At 36.9% G+C, this 25,167-nt stretch overlaps 1 protein-coding gene across 1 annotated transcript in view; it reads right to left on the minus strand.

Annotated features, from left to right (window-relative positions):
• TTN (titin) overlaps window positions 1-25,167 on the minus strand; it is a 280,445-nt gene that overhangs the window by 170,664 nt on the left and 84,614 nt on the right. Inside the window, exons 75-111 of the mRNA XM_054479293.2 lie at window positions 24,785-25,072; window positions 24,373-24,660; window positions 23,507-23,788; window positions 22,973-23,251; window positions 22,571-22,852; window positions 22,141-22,419; window positions 21,751-22,038; window positions 21,284-21,562; window positions 20,911-21,189; window positions 20,532-20,810; window positions 20,112-20,399; window positions 19,684-19,971; window positions 18,092-18,373; window positions 17,585-17,863; window positions 16,891-17,172; window positions 16,496-16,774; window positions 15,679-15,966; window positions 15,291-15,569; window positions 14,913-15,191; window positions 14,542-14,820; window positions 13,659-13,946; window positions 13,232-13,519; window positions 12,160-12,450; window positions 10,112-10,399; window positions 9,449-9,541; window positions 9,041-9,326; window positions 7,770-7,953; window positions 7,476-7,565; window positions 7,109-7,376; window positions 6,746-7,006; window positions 5,057-5,266; window positions 4,771-4,848; window positions 4,643-4,669; window positions 4,131-4,190; window positions 3,726-3,809; window positions 1,790-1,861; window positions 67-114 (exon numbers count right to left, since the gene is read on the minus strand). Coding sequence (XP_054335268.1) covers window positions 67-114; window positions 1,790-1,861; window positions 3,726-3,809; window positions 4,131-4,190; window positions 4,643-4,669; window positions 4,771-4,848; window positions 5,057-5,266; window positions 6,746-7,006; window positions 7,109-7,376; window positions 7,476-7,565; window positions 7,770-7,953; window positions 9,041-9,326; window positions 9,449-9,541; window positions 10,112-10,399; window positions 12,160-12,450; window positions 13,232-13,519; window positions 13,659-13,946; window positions 14,542-14,820; window positions 14,913-15,191; window positions 15,291-15,569; window positions 15,679-15,966; window positions 16,496-16,774; window positions 16,891-17,172; window positions 17,585-17,863; window positions 18,092-18,373; window positions 19,684-19,971; window positions 20,112-20,399; window positions 20,532-20,810; window positions 20,911-21,189; window positions 21,284-21,562; window positions 21,751-22,038; window positions 22,141-22,419; window positions 22,571-22,852; window positions 22,973-23,251; window positions 23,507-23,788; window positions 24,373-24,660; window positions 24,785-25,072 — 8,562 coding nt within the window. The remainder of the gene's footprint in view (window positions 1-66; window positions 115-1,789; window positions 1,862-3,725; window positions 3,810-4,130; window positions 4,191-4,642; window positions 4,670-4,770; window positions 4,849-5,056; window positions 5,267-6,745; window positions 7,007-7,108; window positions 7,377-7,475; window positions 7,566-7,769; window positions 7,954-9,040; window positions 9,327-9,448; window positions 9,542-10,111; window positions 10,400-12,159; window positions 12,451-13,231; window positions 13,520-13,658; window positions 13,947-14,541; window positions 14,821-14,912; window positions 15,192-15,290; window positions 15,570-15,678; window positions 15,967-16,495; window positions 16,775-16,890; window positions 17,173-17,584; window positions 17,864-18,091; window positions 18,374-19,683; window positions 19,972-20,111; window positions 20,400-20,531; window positions 20,811-20,910; window positions 21,190-21,283; window positions 21,563-21,750; window positions 22,039-22,140; window positions 22,420-22,570; window positions 22,853-22,972; window positions 23,252-23,506; window positions 23,789-24,372; window positions 24,661-24,784; window positions 25,073-25,167) is intronic.

The following is a 25,167-nucleotide window of genomic DNA, read 5'->3' on the forward strand; positions in this document are numbered from 1 at the left end:
AAGAAGAGTTAGCAGAAGTGCAAATCTCAGGAATAAACAGAATAAAAATAATTTCTCTTTATTTACCTTTTGCTGGAATTAAGGTAGTAGGAGGTGGAGGCTTCTTGGCAATCTCTGGGAGTTTAAAAACATAAAAATGTGTGTTTATTTTTAGATTACATTATTATTAATGTTTACTCATCCTCCACATCATTGTTAGTTGTTTGTAGAAGCTATGACTACTACTCATACACCAGCCCTTCCAGGAATCATAATAATGCTTTTATAATTTCCAAATCTAGCTCATTAGAAATGCTATGCAAGGCCATATTAACAAAAATCAAACATGCAAAAGGCCAAAGTTTGATTCTAGTTTAGATTGATTTAAGATCATTTAAATTGGTTCTAGTTTAGATTGATTTATAATAAGTTAACATTAAGCATGAAGAGAATATTTAATATGTCCAATGCTAAAAATAATGCATTAGACTTTTTCAATTAGTAACTATAAAGTTCATGAAATATCCATGCTTTTTGAGTGTCCTCTTATTCCATGATGTTTCACAAATGACCACTCAGAAAAGTCTGAATGATGAATGATGCCTTGTGTTTCCATATTTTCCTTCTTTATGGAGGTTGCTGTACTCTAATCTTAGTCAAATGGGTTAAAACTATTTGTTTAAATTTAGTTATCCAACTGTTTTCCTAAAAATCTTTGAGGATATATTGAAAGTTAAAGTGATTTGAATTGATCCTCCTTCATAAAGTATTTTTTCTTCAAATATTGATATTTAGATCACCTAAATCGGGAAAGATACTGAGGTGGGTTGCAGCAACCTCTTAAAATTAGCACCAACCCTTGATCTTACATTGATGTGACTTTATCAAGACCAGCTGTTGGGCACTTCCATGTTCATTGCAACATTATACACAAAGACCAAGTTATGGAAACCCCTAAGTGTCCATCCATGGATGAATACACAAGGAAAAGGTGGTATATATGTACACAGTGGAAAACTATTCAGCCTTATAAGAAAAGGGAATTTTGTCATTTGTGACAACGTGGATAGAACTGGAGATTATGCTAAGCGAAATAAGCCAGGCACAGAAAGACAAAGACTGTAAGTTCTCACTTAGATGTGGAACTAAAAAAGTTGAACTCATAAAGAGTAGAATGATGGTTACAGAGGCTGGGGATTTGAGGGAATGGGGAAATGTTGGTCAAAGGGTACAAAATCTTAGTTAGACAGGAGAAACATGGCTTTTCTTGAGATCTGTTGCACAGAGTGGTGAATATAGTTAATAATAGTGTACCGTACATTTCAAAATCGCTAAGAGTAAATTTCAAATATTCTCACCACAAAAATGTTAAGTATTTGAGGTGATGGATATGTTAATTGGCTTGATTTAATTATTCCATATTGTATTCACAGATCATAACATCACTTTGTACCCCATAAATATATACACAATAGTAAATCGTCAATTTACAATAAAAAAAAAAAAAGAATAGCTGTTGGACTTCTGGGCAAGACCTTCTTTAAATTATCATCCAGAAATAACCAGAATACACTGGTATTGTCATTGGTTCCCAGGGGCTCAGGAGGACAGGAAAGAGAAAAGGGGGAAAAAAGGAGTTGAGAAAGAGAGAGTGAGGACTGAGTCAAAGAAGAGGGCGAAAGTGAGTGAAGGGAGAGGTACCATTTTGTGATTGCAAACTCTTACCCTTCCTTCACCCTCCACTATTTAGGATTTAAAAGTTTTAGCCAAGAAAAAAGTGTTAAGACTGCTTTTTGATTAATTATAATACCTTCACGTGGTATCATCTCTTTGGGCTTTGCAACAACTTTTTTGGCATCTTTCTTCACAGCCTTTTTGGTAACTAAAAAAAAAAAAAAAGAAAAAAAATTTCTGGTGTAAGTAACTAAAATGCTTTCAGGAAACTAGGAATTTTATTGAAATATTTTATTTTTCCATACGTTGATAGTAGTGAGATTCTGCATATTACTACAAGATATTTGTTTTGGAAAGATCTAGGACTAGATGCAAAAAAATTGTTTTGGAGGGATATAGAAAATGTACTGTGATCTTACATATTCACTGATTTTATGTCTGCTGAGAGTTAAAGTTTTCAGAACATGGAGTGTGAATCTAAGTGATATCATAAATAGAAAAGTACACATTTTCATCCTTGTTTCATCCTTAGGGACGAACACAAATATGTTAGGAGGAAGAATAACAAGTGGGTTTAAAGTCCTTTGTTGTGCTGCTGTTATACCTTAACCACGGTTCCTAATCATACTTGATTATGGCCTCTCATATTCATGAATAAAGAACACTCATTTTTAATTTTTTTTTTTTTTTTTTTGTTTGAGACGGAGTCTCACTCTGTCACCCAGGCTGGAGTGCAGTGGCTCGATCTCGGCTCACTGCAAGCTCCGCCTCTCGGGTTCACGCCATTCTCCTGCCTCAGCCTCTCCGAGTAGCTGGGACTACAGGTGCCCACAACCACGCCCGGCTAACTTTTTGTATTTTTAGTAGAGACGTGGTTTCACCGTGGTCTCGATCTCCTGACCTTGTAATCAGCCCACCTTGGCCTCCCAAAGTGCTGGGATTACAAGCGTGAGCCACCGCGCCTGGCCTCTTTTTTAATTTTTAAAACATTATTTAACTTCTCAAGTTTCACAGTGAGTACCAGACTTAGCCATGTTGATACTACCAGTCAAAGAACAAATCATTCATTAACATGTTATTATTTTTGACAACAGAAATAGAAATGGAAATCCAATTTATGATTGTTGATTCTTGTTCCTCTCTGTTCTCACAGCTAGATAAAATGTTTATGTCCGTATGAATCATAAAAATGCTTCTTTTTGTTAATGAGGTTGCATTAGTCACAAAATTGGAAGTTTCTAACTGAATTTCCTCTAAGGCTGGCTGAAAAATAGGTCAAGCGTTTAATGCCAATTATAGTGGGTCTTAAGGGCCTACCATTTCCACCCCTTGAATCTAATACAGTAGTAGTGACTTAGCTATAGAAAAATGTGATTTTTGACATACACAATTTTTTCTGACCATGCTGGGAGAATTCTGACAGCATTTCTGAACTCCCTATAACTCCAGAAAGTCCCAGGAAATCTGTTGTCTAATTTAGTTGAGAAGCTTTGGGACGCAAATAGTAAAATTTCTCTACTGGGTATTTGAGAGGAGCAATTCCTTGGAACACTTAAGATCTCTTTATTGGTGAGATCATGCCTTAGGTACAAAAGAAGTCAAATATTTCATAAGTATTCTAAATCATATTTTTTGTAACAAAATAGTAAATTTTTAAGAGTAGTTAATACTATAAATTGAGAAAAGCCACAAGCTATAATTTGCAATTTGACTGTAAACTACTATGGTTTATTTCTATAAGCTGCACTAGAAATTGGTTCCATTATTCTTTTTGTTATACATAGTAGTTAGGAAAATATGAGACATAAAATTAGTTCTCCATTAATGTTTCAGTAATTCCATTAAGATAAAATATTTTAATACCAACATAGTATTTTGTTTGATGATTTTCAGAGTTTTAAGCACATAACTTACACATTTAGTTAGCGAATACTTTGAGAAAATAATTTATATTTTGAAAGGCAATTCCACCTCTTGACCACTAGAGGGCCAATGTGTTGTATTAAGCAACATTTTTCGGGTCAGCAGAGTGGAATTCTTATTTCGACATCTAGGTAGATGAGGTATAATACCTTCAATACGTTTTGCTGGTGGTTTCTTTTCTTCGGGTGTTGGTAGCAAAAGGGGGATAGGAGGAGCAACTACAGGAGGGATTTCTGAAGAAAATAAATGCCGTTAGTAACATGTTTTAGTTTCTTATTTTGCGTAAAATATAATGAAAAGTCTCATGCGTTTCTTTCAGTACTTCATAGGTATTATAGTACCAATTCATCAGTCGGAACAAATAAAAATAGCATTTATTTATAACTGGAACTACTTTTTTTAACTTTAATTTCTAATTGCTCACTGAAGAATACGACATAGAAGGGTTTGTTCTGAATCTGCTGCAGTTTGGGCGTTGGTATAAAATTTTGTACAGATTCCTAGTGCTAGAATATTGCTGCTCCAAGCTCAGATGTTGAGGTTCTGGGTCTTACCTTCTGGTGGCACTGCTCTGATAGGCATGGTTGGGATTGGAACTCTGGAGTCAGGAATATCTGGAAAGGGACATGTAATAAGCATAGAGAGACTGAGAACAAGCTATTTATTAGAAAACTAAGATGTGTTTGATTTATTAGACCCTGAGATATATCAGGCATATCTAATGGCAGAATCTAATACACAGACAAAATAATATTAGTATTCTTTTGTATGCAACCACATAGGCAAGTTTTGTTCACTGTCAAAATTTGTTTCATTCTGTGGCTATTCTATTTAATATGATTCTAGCATCAGCTGAGTGAGACCTTATTATCTCTAATTTGCCAAACTCGCAAGGTTTAACATTTTATTATCTGACTGAAAGTAACTCTACTGCATAACACTTTTATTGAAAAATATTTTACCCCAAAGAGAAAGATATCTTATACATTTTAGTTTGGCTTCTGTGATTTACAAAATTATGCCAAATTTATTGTAAGAAAGGATTGATTCTTACAAAACAACTTACCAGGAGGCTTCAGCTCAAGTTTGATTTCTGCAAAATAAAAAAAAAATGATATTTTTGTGTTCAGAATGGTATAGTTAGGCTACGTGTTTCGAAGATGGCAGGGTGGCTTTCTGATGGCGCTACCTCACCTTTCGTCGTTAGGTACAGCTCTGCCGTGCTTCTTGCTTCACCTCTTGGTTCCAGCCGAGCGATGACTGAGTAGACACCTAGGGTGAAAAATCATCCAACTTTTGTTTTCTGATATGTTGCAAATAACACTTCTTTACTTCAATATACGTATGTGTTTATTTACACTTGTCTTTTCTAAAAAAGCATTCTAGATAGAATTAGAGCATGAGCGCATACAGGGTAGAAATACAGAAAACAGACGAGGCTTAAATTATACATTCACTGGAAAACTGTCAATGAAATCACCTTCATCATCTGGGGTCACATTGTGGATGGTCATATAATGGCAGCGGCCATCATTCCTGAAGTTGTATTTCTGGCTCTCTGTCAGTTCTGTTGGTCCTTTGTACCATGTTACAATGGCGTCATCAAAGGACACTTCACACTCGAAGGTGGCAGACTGATGCTCACTCACCACGATGTTCTGTATGCGCTTTGTAAACTGAATTGGTTCAGCTGTTTAAGTACAAAGAGGGTTCAAAGTTAGATTATATAGAGAGGAATTTCTTTTACTTGCTTTTACCTCAGATACTTAAAATCTCCATCTTTGTACCCAGTTATAAAATAGCAAGAAAAGTTTAAAAATCCAAAATGAGAAGAAATGCACTCTTCTTTGCATCACTAACAAAAAAGTATCCCAATTCTTAAGTGTATTCATGCTGGTCAAATGTAGCAAAGTGTAAAGAAATTATTGTGAGTCCTTAAAATATTTATATAAAGGACATACTAAAGAGAGCTGATGACCCAAAGTCAAATTAAATTTTAAAAGTGTTAGGGAACACAAACTTGATTGTACTCTACAACTTATTCCTCTGTGAAATTCTTTCTTGCCTCAGTAAAATAATTTTTGCTATTCAGGATCTATAATTGTTTATCTAATATGTATAACTTTTCCTGTAAAATAATTTTAAACTCAATAGGAAATCTGCACTTCTAAATTTCAAAAAGAAAAATTTTAGAGTTCAGAAATCTGCTAAGTACATATGGGCACAAACAAAGGATGTGTGTGGATGGCAGGAGTGTTTTCTAGAAGAGGCTGGAGGGGAGGGTCGTATATGTATAACAGTACCATAAAGTCTTAGAAATCACAGTACTCTGGTGAGCTCTATTTGCTAAAGAATTATATTAAAAATATCAATTATTTAAAAAATAATTAGTACTTGCAGCTGGACCTTTAATTGAAAACCATTTAAAATACAACCAGTCACTGATATTCATTGTAAGGTAAGTCAGAAAAGTTGACATGCTTATGTAAATCGAATGTCATATATTTGTGTTTCAGCAACTACAAATGGGCACCAATAGCTGAAAGGAGATGCTATTATGATAGCCAAAATTTTTCTCAATACAGTTTGAAGGTGTCTTTGGAAAATGTATAGAATCAATTAGGAAATGAATGTTGTTACTCCTAAATTCTGAGATTTCACTTAATTTCAGAGATTCAGAAGGTTGAAACATGATCTGAAAATGAAATAAATATTTTTGAAAAATAGTTGCTAATTGCACATGACATGTTAATGTTATCTATGAATTTTGTACAGAGAAAGTCAGACTAAGTCCTATAAACAAAATATCAATTCCTAGCCAAGATCCTCCAGATTTACATCTATGAGATCTTGTCCTTTCCTAGATTTCTTTCTACAATCCTAGATATGAGAATCATGAAATTTAGACTTCAGACAGAAATAACTGTTAAAGATTATGTCTTAGACTAGATTAAAATCTAAAAGAACGACGCAAACAATTGACACTCATTTGAATATTTCCCTTGTGCTTTTGTATGAACTTTGAGATGAATACTATGAGAACGTGTGTTGGGAAATAAGAACACATGACCACTTTCGTGTGTGTTTAAAGGTAGGGTTGCAGGGGTCCTGCACAACATTTGCCATTGACCTATGCTGTACTACAAGGACTCCATAGTGTTTCACGCACCTTCGATTCTGAGTTCTGCTGAAGTTTCAAGGTCTTCATATTTGCAGGTGTACTGACCCTGGTCTTCTGCTCGAACATCTGCAATGGTCAATTTATGGACTTTGTGTTCCACTTCTGTTTTATGTCTACCTTGGAGTTTAAGGATTCTGCCATTTCTGAACCATTCAGATTTTACATTTGGTACAGAAAATTGGCATGTCATGGTGCAAGTCTGGCCTTCTTTCAGAGTCACATCCTGAAGATGCCGTTCCCATGCAGGCTCTGTTCATGTGATACAACACACATTTTGTTCAATATCACACGCAGATGTGCTCAACAGTAATTTAAATCTCACAAGTATTTCATAAGCCTTTTCTAACTTACCAATTACAGTTAGCTTAGCGCTAGCGATGTGTGGACCACAAACCAATCGATAATTGCCCTGGTCTTTAAGTTGACAGTTTTTGACTCTGAGTGTATGTCGGTCACCATCAATGCTTATTTCAAATTTATCACTGGGTTCCAGTTTTTCAGTTCCTTTGTACCATGAAAGCTTGATTTCTGGATAATTAATTTTAATGTCAATTTCAAACACAGCATCATTATCTTTCAAAACTGTCTGATTTTCAATGTCCTTGATCAGAGTGACAGGCTAGGAGAATAAAGAATTAAAACACATTTGTTACTCCTTCCCTTACAATAATACTCAATAATAACTTGTTCATTTTATCATCAGCATAATTCTTTTTACCTCTGTCTGTGACAGTCTTTGCTGAATAAATGATACAAGTTCTTCGAATTCCTTTTCATCCCTCTCTGACCTCTCTATTTCCTCAATTTCCTGAGAACAAAAATGATAGGCATTATATATGAAACAAAATTTGATTCAGAGGATGCATGACTATATTCACCTTCCATTCTGGACGCTGGTTATGTCATATTAAATAATGTCATATAACTATAGGATTCTGGTAGTTCAAAGGGAATATGTGAGATGTTTTAAATGTGACTTTTTAAGCATGATGCTATGTATGAAGGAACATACCAGTCTATGTGTCTCTTCTTCTTGGCTTTGCTTGAGCAGTTCAAATGCTTGAAGAAGACCTCGGAAGTCAGTGATTCCATACATGCGGGCATATTTTTCATATTCTTTAGGATCAACATTTTTGAGAAGTTCCATGATATCAATTTCCTCTTCTTCCCCAGCTCCTTTCTTTAAGATTGGAGTCCTAAATAAAATTTAAAAAGTAAGGATAAATCACCTGTCTTCTATTTTTAATTGTCTATCATCATTCAAAGATTATGTACTTCATTAAGGTTTTCTATGTTCTTTGTTCAATAAATATTAATTTTACCATGTTAGCTGTGAAACAATTTAAAAATGTGGGTTTGGAGATGGAGTGGATTAAGATCAGATGGATTAGGACCATTGTTATAAAATATAGATGTAGGAACAAAAACTTTAAGAAAGGAAAGAATAATAGAAGTATTTCTGTAAACTTTATAACCAAAGAGCCTAGGTAATGAATTATAATATCAGAAAAAATAATAATAGCAATGGAAAACTTTAATAATAGAATAGTATACATATCATGGAAAAGATGCGTGGAAATTGAGTATGGATTTAATAATTATGTTGAAAAATGAACCATATTGAAATGAATGATAATTATGGAAAATGTTTAAAACGGTTGTTTTAGAGAACCATTCATAACATAAGAAATCATATACAGAAAAAAAATTTCATACCTAGGCACAGACAATATTGGGGTTTCTTTATGGGCCATTTCTTTTTGTTTAAAAATCTTAATAGACATTCACCTCATTCTTAAAACTTTCTCTTAAATTCGGAAATTGATTCTAATGAAACAAGAACACCCAGGTGTTGTGTATTTGCTTATCTGCTTCTGTTAAAATGTCTATATGCCTATGTTCTTTAACAATCTGAATCTTGAGATGGATGGCCCATGCCTCTTGAGAGATTCTTTTTGTGAATGGGACATTACAGTCATCCCTCTGTATGCCTGGGGGATTGGCTTCAGGAGGCCTGTGGCCAGATGCTCAAGTCCATGATGTAAAATGGCATAGTATTTGCATGTAACCTATGCACATCCTCCCGTATACTTCAACTCTAGATTACTTATAATATCTAATACAATGTAAGTGCTGTGTAAATGGTTGTTATGCTGTATTGTTTATTTGTATTTTTAAATTTTTTGTTCTTTAATACTTTCCACTGGGGGTAGTTGACTGTGGATGCGGAACCCGCTTATACTGAGGGCTGACTGTACCATTTGTGGTTTTTATTGAACTCACTTTTTCAGCATTGCTCTAAGATCGCCTTCAATTTTCTCTTGTTTCTTCCTTTCATCCACCTGTAAGTTAACATTACTTTCAATTTCACCATGTTTGTTAAATGCCACACATCGGTATAACCCAGAATCAGTTTTTGTGGTGTCTTTAATCTCCAGTTTTGCTTCATCGCCTTTTTGGTGGATGAAAACACGACCTCCTTGGTTCAGCTGTCTCCACTTCCCTTTTGTCCATTTAACATTTGGGATTGGGTCACCTCCAACTTTTGCAATGAAGGTTGCAGTGGTTTCTAAGGAATAATGAAAACAAGTGAATAAAAATTTAATTTTCTAAAATCAGTTCTTCCAAAATTAAATCATAAGTAAAAGGTACAAGATAGATGAAAATGTACTTCTCATGAAGTGCACTTACTTTCTATGACTCTGATACTCTGAGGTTCTGATACAAAAAAGAGTCTTCCATCTACCGCAGCTTTCTTGGCTGCTGGGGCCGCAGCTGGTTTGTCTGAAAAAACATTTACATGTTTTCTTACTACAATCACCTCAAAATTATAATAAATACCCCCTTTGTAAAATAAGCCTTAGGAGGTTGGCACTGTGATAAGTAAGTACTGCAGAATTCTCTTTCTGTGTAAGGGTGGGTTACAGAAGATAAAGCAGCTTCTCAGACATTTATGCTAATGATAGCTCTCAAAGGTTGAACTATAATCATATTAGTAGTGTCAATATTTTTAGACTTGGTTTTATTTTTTCCAGGTGTATCACACCAGCCTACTTTCTATCGCATTATTATAGCATCATTTTTGGAACTGCATTAATTACATATTAATGGATATGGTGAAAAGAAATTCAAGAAATAGGGTGGTAAACTTGTAGTAATTTCAGATACTTTGTATTGACATTATTTCTGTTAAATTACCTAATATTTCAATTATAATAAGGAGCCTACAAATTGCAGATGAGCAACAACTGATGTTTCTAAAAATCTAATTCCATTTCTGGTGAAATTGTAATAAGCAAATAAACATGAGTGGTTGCTGGCTTGAGCTGCATAATACTTTTGAGGTGTCTGTACCTTTAATGGTCACTTTTGATTTGGTAGTGTCACTTCCAGCCACATTTGAAGCTTTACACACATAATCTCCCGAATCTGCTTTAGCCACATCTCTGAGTTCCAGTACAGCTGTCCCACTAGCAAAGCTGAAGCTGCATCTGTCTGAAGGCTTTATTTCCCTTCCAGCCTTCAACCACTGGATCCTAATTGGCTCAGATCCCTGGACATGGCAGCTGAGCTGCACGTATTCTCCTCCACTCACTGTTACTGGAGTAAGGTGCTGATCAAATACAGGTGGCTTCTTAGGTTCTGGAATTGAAAAGGTATTTTCATGAGGAACGTTAAAGGCAAAAAAGTATTAAATTCCACAAGGGAAACAAATAAAGAGAAAAACAGTTTTGCCTCTAACAGGTAACACTGGTTGCTGTAGTAGAACAGAATTATGTGCCTGGTTTATTCCTCTTTAAAGACAATAGTTTAAATTTGTTGGATTTTTTAAAAAGATAAAGGTTTAAAAACAAGCAAAGAACACATGACGTGCTGCCCACAAATTGCCCCAGCATCTGTGTCCTTACTAAGCACTGCAGACATTGGCAGTTACTATGAATTTCTTTGCCATATAGCACACTATTAATTCTCTCAAACCTGTGTACAGCTGCATTTTTGCTGAACCCTGAAAATGAAGGGCTTATTTGGGAATTCTGCTTATCTCCAGCAGCAATGATTACTACCCTCTAGGAAAGAAAGCTAGCATTTGAGTAATACATGAGCCCACATATTTATATGTGATTTTCTCTGATGTTCATCTTTAGCTATTAAATGCAGCCACAGTAGCATTTAAAATCCAATCTTAGCCCAAGGGAATTAGGAGTTGAAGCTCAGTGTTTAACTGAAGACCAATGATGAAGACATTGATGAGTAACATGATAGGAAGGCAATATACAACTCAGTATTATGTAATGATTTTGTTCAATGGTTCTGAGACCTGTACCTAGAAAGAATAAGGCCATTTTTTTTGTTATTGCAAAGATTAAAACTTCTGATGTCTATCCTTTAAAAAAATTTTATAAATAGCTTCAGAATTCTATAGAAAGCATTTATCTGCCCATGGTATAACCATCATGAATGTAAATCATGAATATAAGCCACTGCTAAGTATATATTTTTTGTTTTATTAAATGCGTTTTAAAACTAAATGCATCTAAATTCCATAAAATGAGTGATGAAATTGGAATTTTAAGACAACTCAGTGATATTTACTTATTAGTGATATCAGCCTATTAATAATAACTTACTATCTGTGCACTGTGAGATGACTAACCAGATCATAAGAGTTGGTAATTAATTCCAAGCTGCTCTAGGAGGTTAGTTTTTAATGTGATTTTGATGAAGCTATGTTGTAATTACTGGAAGCTATTACAGTGAAGAGAAACAGATAAAGATATCCTTAAACAACATAGTCTATTTCATTGTCTCAAGCGATGATTGTGTATTTAAATATGTCTTCCATAATGATATGCAATGTTTTCTACCCATTATTTTTCTTTTTGTGCAAATGTTACCCTTTTGTCTGGGATTAATATTTGTTTGCAGGTCAAAAGCTTTGGGCAATATACATTAAACAATAATCCTTTAGAAATACACCTAGAAAGGAGAAAGTTTCAGACTGTGATATAATATATAACTCAATAATAGTCAAGTTAGTGTGATATTTGGTGATGAACATTAAAAAAATTTCAAAAAAAATATGCTTCATAAAAATATATGTGTCACATATGCACACATTTCAGAGTATGCTGAAACTTCTAACTACCTAAGGGAATTTTAGGATATGATTTAGAAACCTAAGATGTTAGTCCGTTAAATGACACCTCCTTTGGGAAGCCACATAATTAAATTACAATAATTTATATTTTTAGTAAACATATGGAGTGATAAATACACAGTTAACTAATGTGTATTTATATTTGTTATAACTTACTTGGTCAAGATATCATAAGAAATGCTCATGGATATATAACAGGCAGTGAAGAAAAACACAACAGGTTGGGGCTGTGAGGATAACTCACCTTTGATGACGATTGAAGATGTGCACAGAGCAGAGCCTGCATCATTGGACACTTTGCATGTGTACAAACCAGCGTCGTTCATGCCTGCTTTCCTGACTTGCAGCACTAACATGTTGTTCTTGAATGTTATTTCACAGTTAGAAGTTGGTTGTATCTCTATATTATTTTTGTACCAGGCAACAGTTATAGGTTGGGAACCAGCCACACGTCCCTCAAGTTTGAAAGAATTCCCTTCTGTTTCTTCTACTGTCTCTGAGAGTTTTTTAGTGAAACTTGGTGGGATGAGCCGCTCTATAAGAAATTGCAAGGATATATGAAGTAGAATCCAGAAGCAGATTACTAATATGAAGCTTTTCAAGAAAAAAAAAAAAAACTCATATTTTTAGTTAAAAATCAAGGCTAACCAACTAAATACACTATATCAGTGTATGTTCCTAAACATTTCAGCCTCCTTCTACGAGCTTATTCTAAACTGTTCTTTGACTTACAAGGTGGATGATAAGAAGTAACTCATGGCCATTTACAGAATCACAAATTTGTAAAAAGAAGGGGTAATCTCAGTATCATAGGGAATATATAAAGTTTTAGAAATATAGATTATAAGCTGGGTGTGGTGGCTCATGCCTGTAATCCCAGCACTTTGGGAGGCCAAGGCGGGTGGATCACTTGAGGTCAGGAGCTCCAGACCAACCTGGCCAACATGGTGAAACCCCATTTCTACCAAAAAATACAAAAATTAGTTGGGCATGGTGGCAGGCGCCTGTAATCCCAGCTACTCAGGAGGCTGAGGCACGAGAATCACTTGAACCCAGGAGGCAGAGGTTGCAGTGAGCCGAGATCACACCACCGTACTCCAGCCTGGGCGACAGAGTGAGATCCTGTCTCGAGGAAAGAAAGAAATACAGATTTCAAAAATGACTTCTTCTCTAGATAAACTTACTTCCCCTTAAACATTTTCTTTTCATTTGTTTAAAATGTCCTAAATTGCATTCATCATCATAAAAATGACACCTTCAGGCTATACTACAAAATGATTACATGTTTGTTGGACCACTTGCAAAATAAACGATACCTTTTATATTCAGCTGAGCTGTGCAAGAGTCTTTTCCCACTTCATTCACAGCATAGCAGGCATATTGTCCAGAATCTCCTTTGTCTACTTTGAGGACTGTCAGGTGGGCACTGTTTTCCAGATAACTAATCTGGTACTTTCCGCCACTTCGTATTTCTCTGCTGTCTTTGGCCCAGCTGACCTTTATCGGTTGTGTGCCCGTGACGTGGCACTCAAAGTCAGCACTTTCTCCCACCACAGCATCCACAGGGGCAAGACGGATGTCAAAGAAGGGTGGGTTCTTCCCCTCTAATAGTAGAGCAGAAAGACAAGGTTTCAGGCTCAATATCTGGACCATGTCAGTTTACTGAAATAGAAATTTCTCCCTAATTTCATATTTGATTATAATACTTTAATTCTAGAAATAAAAGTTTAAGAATCCACAAACCTGTGAGAATAAGCCTGGCACTAGAAGAAGCAGAGCCTATAGGGTTTGTAGCTGTGCAGGAATACTGGCCTGCAAGGCTCCGGTCAGTTTTAAAAATATTGAGTGTGGCTGTATTGTCTAAAAATGATGTTTGTACATTTGGGCTGTCTTTCAATGGCTTGCCGTCTTTATACCAAGACATGGAGATAGGTTCTGATCCACTTATGGCACAATCAAAAACAACTGGCAGTCCAACTGTTTCTTGAACATCTCTCAATTGTCGAGAAAATGATGGTGGAAGTTTTTGTTCTGTAGGAACAGAATAAAAGCAACAAACACTTTAATTTACTAAATGCTCTTCTCACAATTATATATATACAAACGCATGTATATATGCAGTTTCTATTAAAAATCAGGAATTATTAATGTCTCTTGAATTAACTTGGAGATAAAGAAAAGCATATAGATTTCTGGAGCAAAAGTATCACTCTGAGACCAACCCTAACGCACAGTAGGTGCAAAATAGTATGAAAACCAATAAAGCAATTGGCTGGCTGAAGGCATGTCTCTGGGCAAGCAGCAGATTCCTGTAATTTTAAAGACTGCCTTCTAGCAATTTGCATGAGATACTTAATGGGGTGGAATTTAAAAATATATGGTCACTTTTTAAAAAAGATTTAATTATAGAAGCAAATGATTGCATAATCCTTCCAATTAAAGATTTAGTCATATTATCTCTCTGTAGAATCCATAGAAAAAGATAAGCCACTAACTGTAAATAGGATTACTTAAGCAGAATTTTAAGCCTTTGGAAAGATTTTCCTAAAAATAAGGCCTCCCCAGACATTTTAAATCTTGTTCAAAAGAAACACAAATCCGTTCACTTTAAAAATATTGCAGTCACCTTGAACGGTAAGGAAAGTTGATGCAGAAACTTCTCCCACGCTGTTTTCAGCTTTGCAGATATATTCTCCACTATCATTAATATCAACCTGGTTGAAGACCAGTGTAGCAACATTATTCCTAAAATGCATTTTGTAAGTCATAGTGGGTCTCAACTTTGTATCTCCTTTATACCAGGAAACCCCAATTTCTGGGGTTCCAGCAAGCTGGCATTGTAGAGAGGCAGAATCTCCAACAGACACCTTAACTGGCTCCAACTGCTTGACAAAATACGGTGGTTCTGCAGCCAAGAGAGATAATCAATCAGTCATGAAGGAGACGTGCCAGATCATCGATTGTATACAAAGATAAGAATGTGCAATCATGACAAACCTAGTATGAGTATTTGTGCTGAACAGGAATCTTTTCCAGAGGCATTTTCAATGTAGCAGTTGTATTGTCCTGCATCCTCTACTGTGCTACTTGGAATTTCCAGGATTGCCGATTTTTCAGTCGTAGTTATATTACACCTCTGAGAAGGAGTTACATTTATGCCATTTTTCTTCCAGGTAACCGAAATGGGAGGAGTTCCAGTGAATGTACCCTCTAGGATCAGGGGTTTTCCTTTCTCTATGCTGTAATCATTCAGCCTCTTCACAAATTTGGCTGGGGCTAAAGTGACCAAATTGAAAATATAAAATCAAACACATATACAGACATAGACACATCTAATTACTAATCATATAAATCTAGAAGAGCAGTCTGACAAACCTTTTATGTAGAGATGTGTTGTACAAGAAGCCTTGCCAGCTTCATTGCTAACTATGCAAGTATATTCTCCACTTTGTGATGTATCTACATCGAACAACTCCAGTTCAGCAACTGAATCCTCCAAAGACACGTTGCATCTGTCGCCTGGTGCTAGTTCACTGCTACCCTTGAACCAGCTAACACTGAAAGGAGGTGTTCCTTTTACGATACTTGTGAAAGTTACATTTGTCCCAGTTAAAACATCCATGGGATCAGGTTTCTGAACAAAAGATGGTGGTTCTAAACACAAAATCACATATCAGAAAAGGTTTAGTATTTGTGAATTGTTATGACAAACATGTTTAATAAACTATGAAATGCAATTCATTTTACTGTTTTGTAAACTGACCTCTCACAGTCAAAGGAGCACTACATTCATCAGAACCAGCCATATTAGTAGCTATACATGTGTAGTCACCACTGTCTGATTCTTCCAGCATGTTCACAGTTAAAGCACAGGTATTATCTGTCAGGGTGGTCTGGTATTTCCTTCCACTACTGATCTCATTTCCTTCATGGAACCAGGAGACAGAGATTGGAGGTGACCCATAGACTTTACACTCCATTACAACTGAGGAACCGGATAGACCATTTGTCTCTTTCAATTTTCTTGTGAATGAAGGCGGAATGGTTCGGTCTGAATGATAAAAAAAAAAAAAAAAAAAAAAAAAAAAAAGCAAAAACAAAGGACAACAATAATTATAAAATGACTTGAAGAGAGAACTGCCTTTTTGATGGAATATCCCTAGATCCATTTGGCTCTTTTGTGAGGGTATTAAAAAATCCTCTATGGGTTCACACTATCAAAAGCTTGGAGAATCAGTGGGCAGAATGTGATCGTTGACTTGCTAGGGATTTTGTTCTCTCTTTGCCGTGAAGCATTATGTGGTGAATTATTTCAGCATAAATGAAGACTACTTTAACCTTATCCAGGGACTATTTTTCATTCCTATCATCATTTTGGAAATTCCTCAAAAAGAAAGGGATATAACTTTTGAAAATGGTTTTCTTCTAATTCTACAGATGGTATTGCCTCTGAATTTGCTGATTCAGAAGATGTCAGACTCATGTTATCCTATAGAAGATGTAACAACCCATATACATTTATGAAAATCAGGAACTACATTATTATAATGATGAAAGAAAAGCCCAAGCAATTAACCAACCTGAAACCTGCAATGAAGCTGTGCAGCTGTCTTTGCCAACAGGGTTCTGCACCTCAAAACTGTATACCCCACTGTCACTCGGTGCTACATTGATGATCTTAAGGCCAGATACTTTGTTGAAGAAGCTTATTTTGTATTTGTTGTCACTTGTTAGCTCTTTTCCATCCTTAAACCACTTAGTACTGAGTTCAGGGGTGCCAGCTACTGTACACTCCAAGGTACAGGTGTCTCCCGTGGTAACTTTTATGGATTCTGGCTTTTCTACAATTGTTGCAGGCTCTGGAATGAAATGTAAAAGATATCCATATTTTAAACTCAAATTGAAAAACTAAAGAAAATACAGATCCTGGTGAGTGTGTGCCTTGTATCTGTGATAACATCATCTATTTACTAACCGAGAACGGATAGCGTGGCGAAGCACTCTTGCATCCCAGCATCATTTTTGATCTGACAAGTGTATTTTCCAGCATTGGCTGGTTCCACTCTTGAAAAGTGTAAGGTTGCAATGTTTTCTGAATAAGAAATCCATATGTTGTCACTTTCTCTAACGATTTCTCCCTTATCTTTGAACCACACCACTGAAATGGGCTCAGCGCCTTCAATGGTAGTCTGCAGCTGAACTTCTTTACCAACGACAGTAGATATGTCACTCAGCTTCTTCACAAATCTTGGTGGTGCTGATGAAAAAAGAGGAAAGCCTGGGTTTTAAAATTTGTGAGACTGACAGCATTTTGCTCAAATCATGAATGCCAGGAATCAAACTAGTGATAATGTGTTATTTCCATTTAAGAGGCATTTTTGGTGGATGAGAGCAGGGACACATTAAAGTTTGTATTCAGTAGGAAAGTTGAATATCTCATCTACTCCAGCTTTCTTAATCTAATCAAAACCTAATGACAACATTATGTAAAAGGATATTTAGTAGGATTTGGAAAAGGGAAGCAGACTAAACAGAAAAGGACTTAGAGAGGAAACAAAGGGAAAGTGGAATAGGCTGCTAGTGATAAGACTGGGCTGGGGTGGAGGGGGCAACAGAGTATTACAATTAGAAGGGAAGTAGTGAGCAGAAGAGAATGCAGTCCATCTAACCTTTGAGAGTGATGGAACCAACGCAAGTGTCACTCCCCACATCGTTTGTGGCTTTACACTGATATTCCCCAGTGTCTGCAGCATCGGCATTCAGGATGTGGATACTGGTAAGGAAGTTCTCAGACATTATCTTGTACTTCTTGCCGCTCCTAAGTTCTCTCTTGTCTTTATACCAAGAAACGTGAAATGGGGGAGTGCCCTGAAGCTCACATTCAAGGTGAACATCAGCTCCTTTCAGTGTCTCTACAGGATGAGGCTGTTTGCGGAAAATGGGTGGTTCTAAAATTGGAAAAAAGGAAAATACGGATGTATTCTGTAAGTATATAGTTAAAAGTAAGAATCAATCTTCCACTCCATCAGAGAGAGAGAGAGTGAAAAAAACACGTTCAATTCTTTGTTGTGTCCTTTCCCTATTTTAAAACATCGTTGAAGAGTCAAACAGGAAGTTAAGAGGACAATTAAAGAGGAGGCTAATGTGAAAAACACACAGGTGGGGAGAGCTCTGACCTTTAACTTTTAAGGACGTGCTGCTGCTGGCACTGCCTGCTGCATTGTGGGCCTCACAGGTGTAGTCTCCACTGTCTTCAACACCGAGATTGTGCATTTCCAGCACAGCCACCGAGTCAACGAATGACATTCTGAATTTACTGCTCTCTTGAATTTCAGTCTCGTCCTTATACCATAAAACTTTGATTTCTGGAGACCCGCCGATTTTGCATTCATACCTTGTGAATTCATCCTGTTTCACAATTCTTGAAGGTTCTAGCTTCTTAATGAACCTGGGTGGTTCTATGGAACCAAGAGGAAAAACACAGGGTAAGGGATGGAAAAGATGCATATAATTCAAGATGAGGTGGAAAAAATATCTTTGCTAGAGAGGTCTTTAGCTCTGGAAAACAAATTTATGCAGTTCAAGGAAGAAGAGTTAAATGAAACCTAAATAGAAAATTTCTAAAATAAAATATGCTTGTTTTTGTAAGCATCCACATCAAATATTATTACTAAAGGAAGGAGAAAAAGACATTACTCTCTATTGTGCCGTCCTCTCCCCAGCAAGAGTCCCTTCTCTAGTGCCAAGATCAGAGATAATAGCATGTATCTGTCAGTGGAAGCCGTCTGAGGTCCACGGGGAATGAGAATTTGATTACTGTCTTGTATATTAACCAGTGGAGAACTATTTCCTAAGGCTGCAATGCTATCAGTTACATAGCATGAAGAGCCAGAATGGCAAAATGGGTCAGATATCTTAATATTTTTAAAATGCCATTTTCCTCTTATAGGTGTCAAATGGTTATTTCTTCAACCTTCATAATTTTCCTTTGAAGTGTATGAGAGTAATGGTTTCCTCATTAACTGAAGCAAAAAATTCAGGCATAGGGAAGTAAAAATGATTAGCTATATGTCATAGAGCAAATGGGCTGCTAAATCTAATTATATTTTAATTTCAAGATATTTATAACCCACCACCACAAAAACCCTTAAAAGTACTCTAATGGACTAGACTAGCAGTCCATTGAGTGAACTATTTAATTTCTGACAGTAGCATCGATAAACGTGTGGCAGAAACACATGACTGCCTTCCATAATGGCAGATACTGATCTACTTACTCCCCAGCCCCTGACCTCCACTATTATTTAAGTGGGGCTAGTGGAGGAAAGTAAGTTGAACTTATCATTCTCATCTGAATTCTCCTTGAAGGTCTTGATAGTTTGGTGCTTTGCTATGCCTTAGAGGGACAAAATCCATTCATTTACTAAGTACTGTGGAAAAAAAGTCATTTGCAATAACTTTGCTTTTTTGTCCTATGATACCGTCTTTCAAACTAGGATTTTCTTGCAATTTGGTAGAGTTTCGGTTATCTCTCTCTAGTCTCTATTTTTAGCCTCTTAAAATGGACTTTTGGTCCATGTTTTCCTAGTTTTAAAAATTTTTTTTAAGTAATTAAAAAATACTTGTCTCCATTTGGAAGGTCCTTGATCCACTTGATCCATTTTAATCACTAGACCCTGGTCCTAAACATAGCTCTCTCTGAAGCACACCCACCCTCCTATATTTTAAGAAACTGAAAATGTACTTGCTCCTTCACTCTAACAAGTACCTTGTACACCCAGCTGAGCAGAACAAGAGTCTTTTCCAGCGACGTTGCTTGCATAGCAGGTATACTGCCCGGCATCGCCTTTGCCTACTTTGAGAACTGTCAGAGTGGCAGTATTTTCTACCAAAGTCATCTTGTAGTTGCCTCCAGGGCGAATCTCTCTGTTATCTTTGGCCCAAGTGATTTTGATTGGTGCAGTCCCAGTTACATGACATTTAAAAGTACCACTTTCTCCAAGAGCAAGATCTACTGATACAGGCTTTAGATCAAAGAAAGGAGGCACTTCATGCTCTGAAAAGAATGAAGACCAACATGGTGATTTTTATTTCCATGCTCTCACATACAGAGCAGAAACTAAACGGCACCAGCCTTTTGGTGGCCTGGAGCAGTGAAGCTGCTTTACAATGAAGAGGGTAGTGTGAGTTACTCACCTGACAGAATGAGCTTGGCACTGGATGAAGCAGTCCCAAGAGGATTAGAAGCAGAGCAATTATACTGCCCTACGTGGCTCTGGTCAGTTTGTAAAATCTGAAGAGTTGCTACATTATGAACAAAAGATGTCTGCAAATTAGCATCATCTTTCAAAAGAACTCCATCCTTGTACCAAGACACTTGAAGAGGTTCTGAGCCATTGATGCGGCATTCAAATGCAACTGGGAAGCCTAGAGTCTCATGAACGTCTTTCAGTTTTCTTGCAAAGGAAGGTGGAAGTTTGCGCTCTGTAAAGAAGTTACAGATAATCCTTATTTACAGGTGAGAAAGCATCCACAACATATTTCAATTCATGAAAGTTTTAACGTTTTTAAGAAAATGAATCTGTCCACACACACTAGGTTAAACAACACCATCACCTTTGATAACAAGCACAGCTGAAGAAGCGACTGCCCCCACACTGTTCTCTGCCTTGCATGAATACTCTCCCACATCACTGTGATCCACTTTGTTGATTACTAAGGAAGCAACGTTATTTTTGAATTGCATTTTATATGCGGGAGCTGATCGTAGCTTTGTGTGTTCTTTATACCAAGAAATTCTAATTTCTGGAGTTCCATCCACTTTACACTGTAAAGTTGCAGGTTCTCCAATGACTGCTTCCACATGTTCCAGAGGTTCAATAAAGTATGGTGGTTCTATGGTACAAAAGATGGTAATCAACAAGTCAGTCATGCCATGTAAAAGAGGATGTTTGAAAAGAAAGAGAGCAATAAAAAGAGGTAGCTGTCAACACACCTAAGACAGACACCAGAGCTTCACAGATATCTTGACCAGCCTCATTTTCTATCAGGCAGCTGTACTGTGCATAATCCTCTATTGTGCTCTCAAGAATTTCCAGTATGGTAGATTTTTCTGTCATAGTAATACTGCATCTCTCAGATTGTGAAAGAAGATACTCATCCTTTATCCAGCTCACTGAGATTGGAGGTGTGCCAATGTATGTGGCCTCGAGAACTATGGGGCTTCCTGTCTCAACACTGAAATCAGCCAATCTTTTCACAAAGGTGGCTGGTTCTATAAGGAGAAAACATGTGGGTAAAATTCTTGTCTTCTAATGAAGACTTAAGAGAAATTGTAAAAGATGCACATATTGGGGGAAAGAGCAAACCTTTCACGGAAAGATGTGTGGTACAGGAAGCACTGCCAGCATCATTGGTAACGAGGCAAGAATAGTCTCCACTTTCTAATGGCTGCACCTCAAACAACTCCAGTTCTGTGACAAAATCTTCCAGAGAGATGTTGCATGACTCCCCAGGCACCAGTTCCCTGCTGCCTTTAAACCACTTGACCTTGAAAGGAGGGGTGCCTCTGATGACACTGGTGAACGTGAGGCTCATTCCAGGCAAAACTTCCACAGAATCAGGGGTTTGTTCAAAAGATGGTGGTTCTAGATATTGCAAGGCGAAAGGGGAGATAAAGAGAAGAAAGAAATCCAAGTGAGAAGTGCTTTTGCTCCTTAAAAAAAGGGAGCTAAGATTAAACATGAAGACAAAATAGAGACTCCAGGGAAGGCAGGCATCACGTCCACATCAAAGAGGTGTTAGAGAAGCAGCAGCTTTATCCCTGCACACTGACCTTGCACAGTCAGGACTGCTGAGCACTCGTCGGAACCAGCTACGTTGGCAGCCACACACGTGTATACGCCTGTGTCGGAGGGCTCCAACAAGCTCAGATTCAAAGTACAGACGTTTTCCGAAAAGCTGGACTGACATTTGGGCCCACTAACAATCTCATCTCCATCCTGAAACCAGCCAACTGAAATCGGGGCCGAGCCAGAGACTCGGCACTCCAAAACAACTGAGGTCCCCAGGATGGCATTCACGTCTTTCAGCTTGCGGATGAAGGATGGAGGCACAATCCGATCTATGTGGGGAAGGGTAGTTTTGCGTTTAAAGAGAAGTTTTATTCTGTGCCCCTCCACCCCCTGGAAATATTTTATATTCATAAAAATCTCATTCTACTCACCAGAAACGTGGACAGATACAGTGCAGTTACTTTTGCCAACACTGTTTTTCACTTCAAAGCTATATAACCCTTTGTCACTCATTTCGGCAGAGGGGATTTTAAGGGAAGCCACTTTATTGATGAACGTAATGTGATGTTTGCTGTCTGCAGACAATTCTCTTCCATCTTTGAACCACTTGGCTGAGAGTTCTGGTGTTCCAGTCACTACACACTCTAATGCAAAAGGATTTCCAGTAGTGACAGTCATGGGTTCGGGCTTCTCTATGATTCTTGCTGGTTCTAAAAGAAGAAGTATTTTGCATTGAAAACAAAGTCACCTTTCAAACTCAATAGTGCAATCACTGTATTACTGGATAAGAGGAATATTTGAGGAAAATGATCATGGATCAAGTAACTTGATTTTTTTCTCTGGCTGTGCTTTGCTACTAACCTAGTACAGTCAAGACTGCGGAGCATTCTCTCATTCCAGCATCATTTTTGATTTGGCATATATATTTTCCAGAATTAGATGCTTCTGGACTCCCCAGCTGGAGGGTTGCAATGTTATCGATGAATGAAATCCTGCTGTTTTCACTCTCTCTGATGACTTCACCTTTATCTTTCAGCCAGACAACAGAAATTGGCTGGAAGCCCTCCACTATGGCCCGTAACTCAACAGCATCCCCAATAAGGGTTGAGGTGTCACTTAGCTTTTTCATGAATCGTGGAGGTTCTGATGAAAGAAATTTGTGGTTAGAGGAAAAAATGTGAGAATCATGGCCACACAAGTTATTAGTTAGGCAAGAACAGGTAGGAGGAAGGGGCATATATTTTTGTGTCCGTGTATACAAACCTTTGAACTTGACAGAGCAAGAACACGTGTCACTTCCCACCTCATTAGTAGCTTTGCAGTGATATTCCCCGACATCAGAGGCTTCAAGATTAAGGATATGAAGACTTGTATCAAAATTTTTTGAAGTGATTTTAAATTTCTTGCTGCTTCTAACTTGCTTTCGATCTTTTACCCATACTACTTCAAATGGGGGAGTTCCCGAAATTTCACATTGGAGAATCACATCGGAACCTTTAAGAGCTCCTACTGGAGAAGGCTTCTGGGTGAAAACAGGAGGTGCTAACAGAAAAAAGAAGATAAACAATGAGAACACTTGCTTACTATAAAGGAAAAAAAAATTAAATCTAGAACCTTGAAGAGTGACTGGTGTGATCATATGACAATACATGCTGACACAAGAAATGACAATTCATTAAAACTTGTTGAAGAATTGCAACCAAATAACCTTAATTATCCTTTTATTTTGGAGCTCATAACTTTGCTAAGAGCCCAAATCAGAGGAGAATAAAGAAACGAAGAAGCTTAGTGTCTAACCTTTCACTGTCAACGCTGTGCTGCAGCTGGCATCACCAACACCATTATGAGCCTCACAAATGTAGTCCCCACTATCTTCAGCACTAGCTTCATTGATGGTAAGCAATGCCACGGAATTAATGAATGACATGTTGTATTTCCAACTTTCATGAAGTTCACTGTCATTTCGGAACCATGAAACTTTGATTTCTGGGGAGCCACTTATTTTACATTCCAGTTGAATGGATTCTCCCTGCTTTGCAACTTTTGAAGCTTCTAATTTCTTAACAAACTTTGGAGGTTCTAGTAAACCAAACGAAACAGTCAGTAAGGGATATTTATTATACATGTTAAAAGAGCTTGTTTTTGTAGCTGAAGATCCCATAAATTTATATTTAAACTGGTTTGTTACTAAGAATATACTTTCTGAGGATTTTACAGTAAAATAAGTTATCTTTTAAGTTAAATAATCTCATAACATTTTAAATAGAGAATTTAGTTCATACTTTTTTTTAGTTTGACTTTTTGTAAGTTAAAACATAAAAGTTAATGTATTATAGATGTATTTGATCAACAGTTAGTAATGATAAATCAGAATGCCATATAACAAGAAAGCATTAAAAAATGGAGTAGATAGTTAAAACAACATTTAACAAATTTCAATTAAACAATACTTTTTGATAAGATTACACTTAGAGTTACACTAATGTACAGAACAATATAAAGAGAAAACACAACTTTGATTAATGTTGCCTCCAACACTAATACACAAATTCTAACATGTCCAGTTAGTTTATCTGAAACATTTAAAAACCAAAGAAACTTTTATAAGACAATTATGCAAATATGGTAAGGGACAAATATTGTCAAAAGCCATGGAATGATACCTTTTACACTGAGCTGAGCTGAGCACATGTCTTTGCCGACATCATTGGTTGCTTGGCAAGTATATTGACCAGAGTCTCCTTTGCCTACTTTAAGAATTCTCAAATGAGGAGTGTTTCCCACACATGTGATTGTATAGTTTCCTCCAGGACGGATCTCTTTGTTATCTTTTGACCAAGTGATTCGCATCGGTTGAGCACCAGTAACATGACACTCAAAATCAGCACTTTCTCCAGCAATAACATCTATCGATACAGGCTTGATGTCAAAGAAGGGAGATTTCTTGGGTTCTGGAGGATGAGAAGAAAGGCAATGTGTATTTTTTGTTTGTTTTTTTGCCGTTGGTCATTTCTACTTTGACAATGAAATATGAAGTCACAGTTTGCAAAGAAGAAGAGTGACGTGTGAACAAACCTCTTGCTGTGAGTCTAGCACTAGAAGATGCTGTTCCAAGTGGGTTGGAAGCTGAGCAAGAGTACTGGCCAGAGTGGCTCAAGTCAGTTTGCAAAATTTTTAAAGTTGCCACATTATCTACAAATGAAGTCTGTAGATTTTCATCATCTCTTAAAAGTACTCCATCTCTATACCAGCACACTTGGATGGGTGCAGAGCCATTTAATCGACAAGTGAGTGTAACAGGTAACCCCACAGTTTGTTCAATGTCCTTTAATTGTCTTGCAAAAGAAGGTGGGAGTTGGCGCTCTGTAGGGAGACATGTAGTACTTAAGGCGTTAGGAGATGAAATGAGAAGTTCACCATAAAGATACAAGAGTTAAGGAAAAAAGAAATTTTTTAAT

Source organism: Pongo pygmaeus, chromosome 11 (genome assembly GCF_028885625.2).
Source record: "Pongo pygmaeus isolate AG05252 chromosome 11, NHGRI_mPonPyg2-v2.0_pri, whole genome shotgun sequence".
Classification (NCBI taxonomy): domain Eukaryota; kingdom Metazoa; phylum Chordata; class Mammalia; order Primates; family Hominidae; genus Pongo; species Pongo pygmaeus.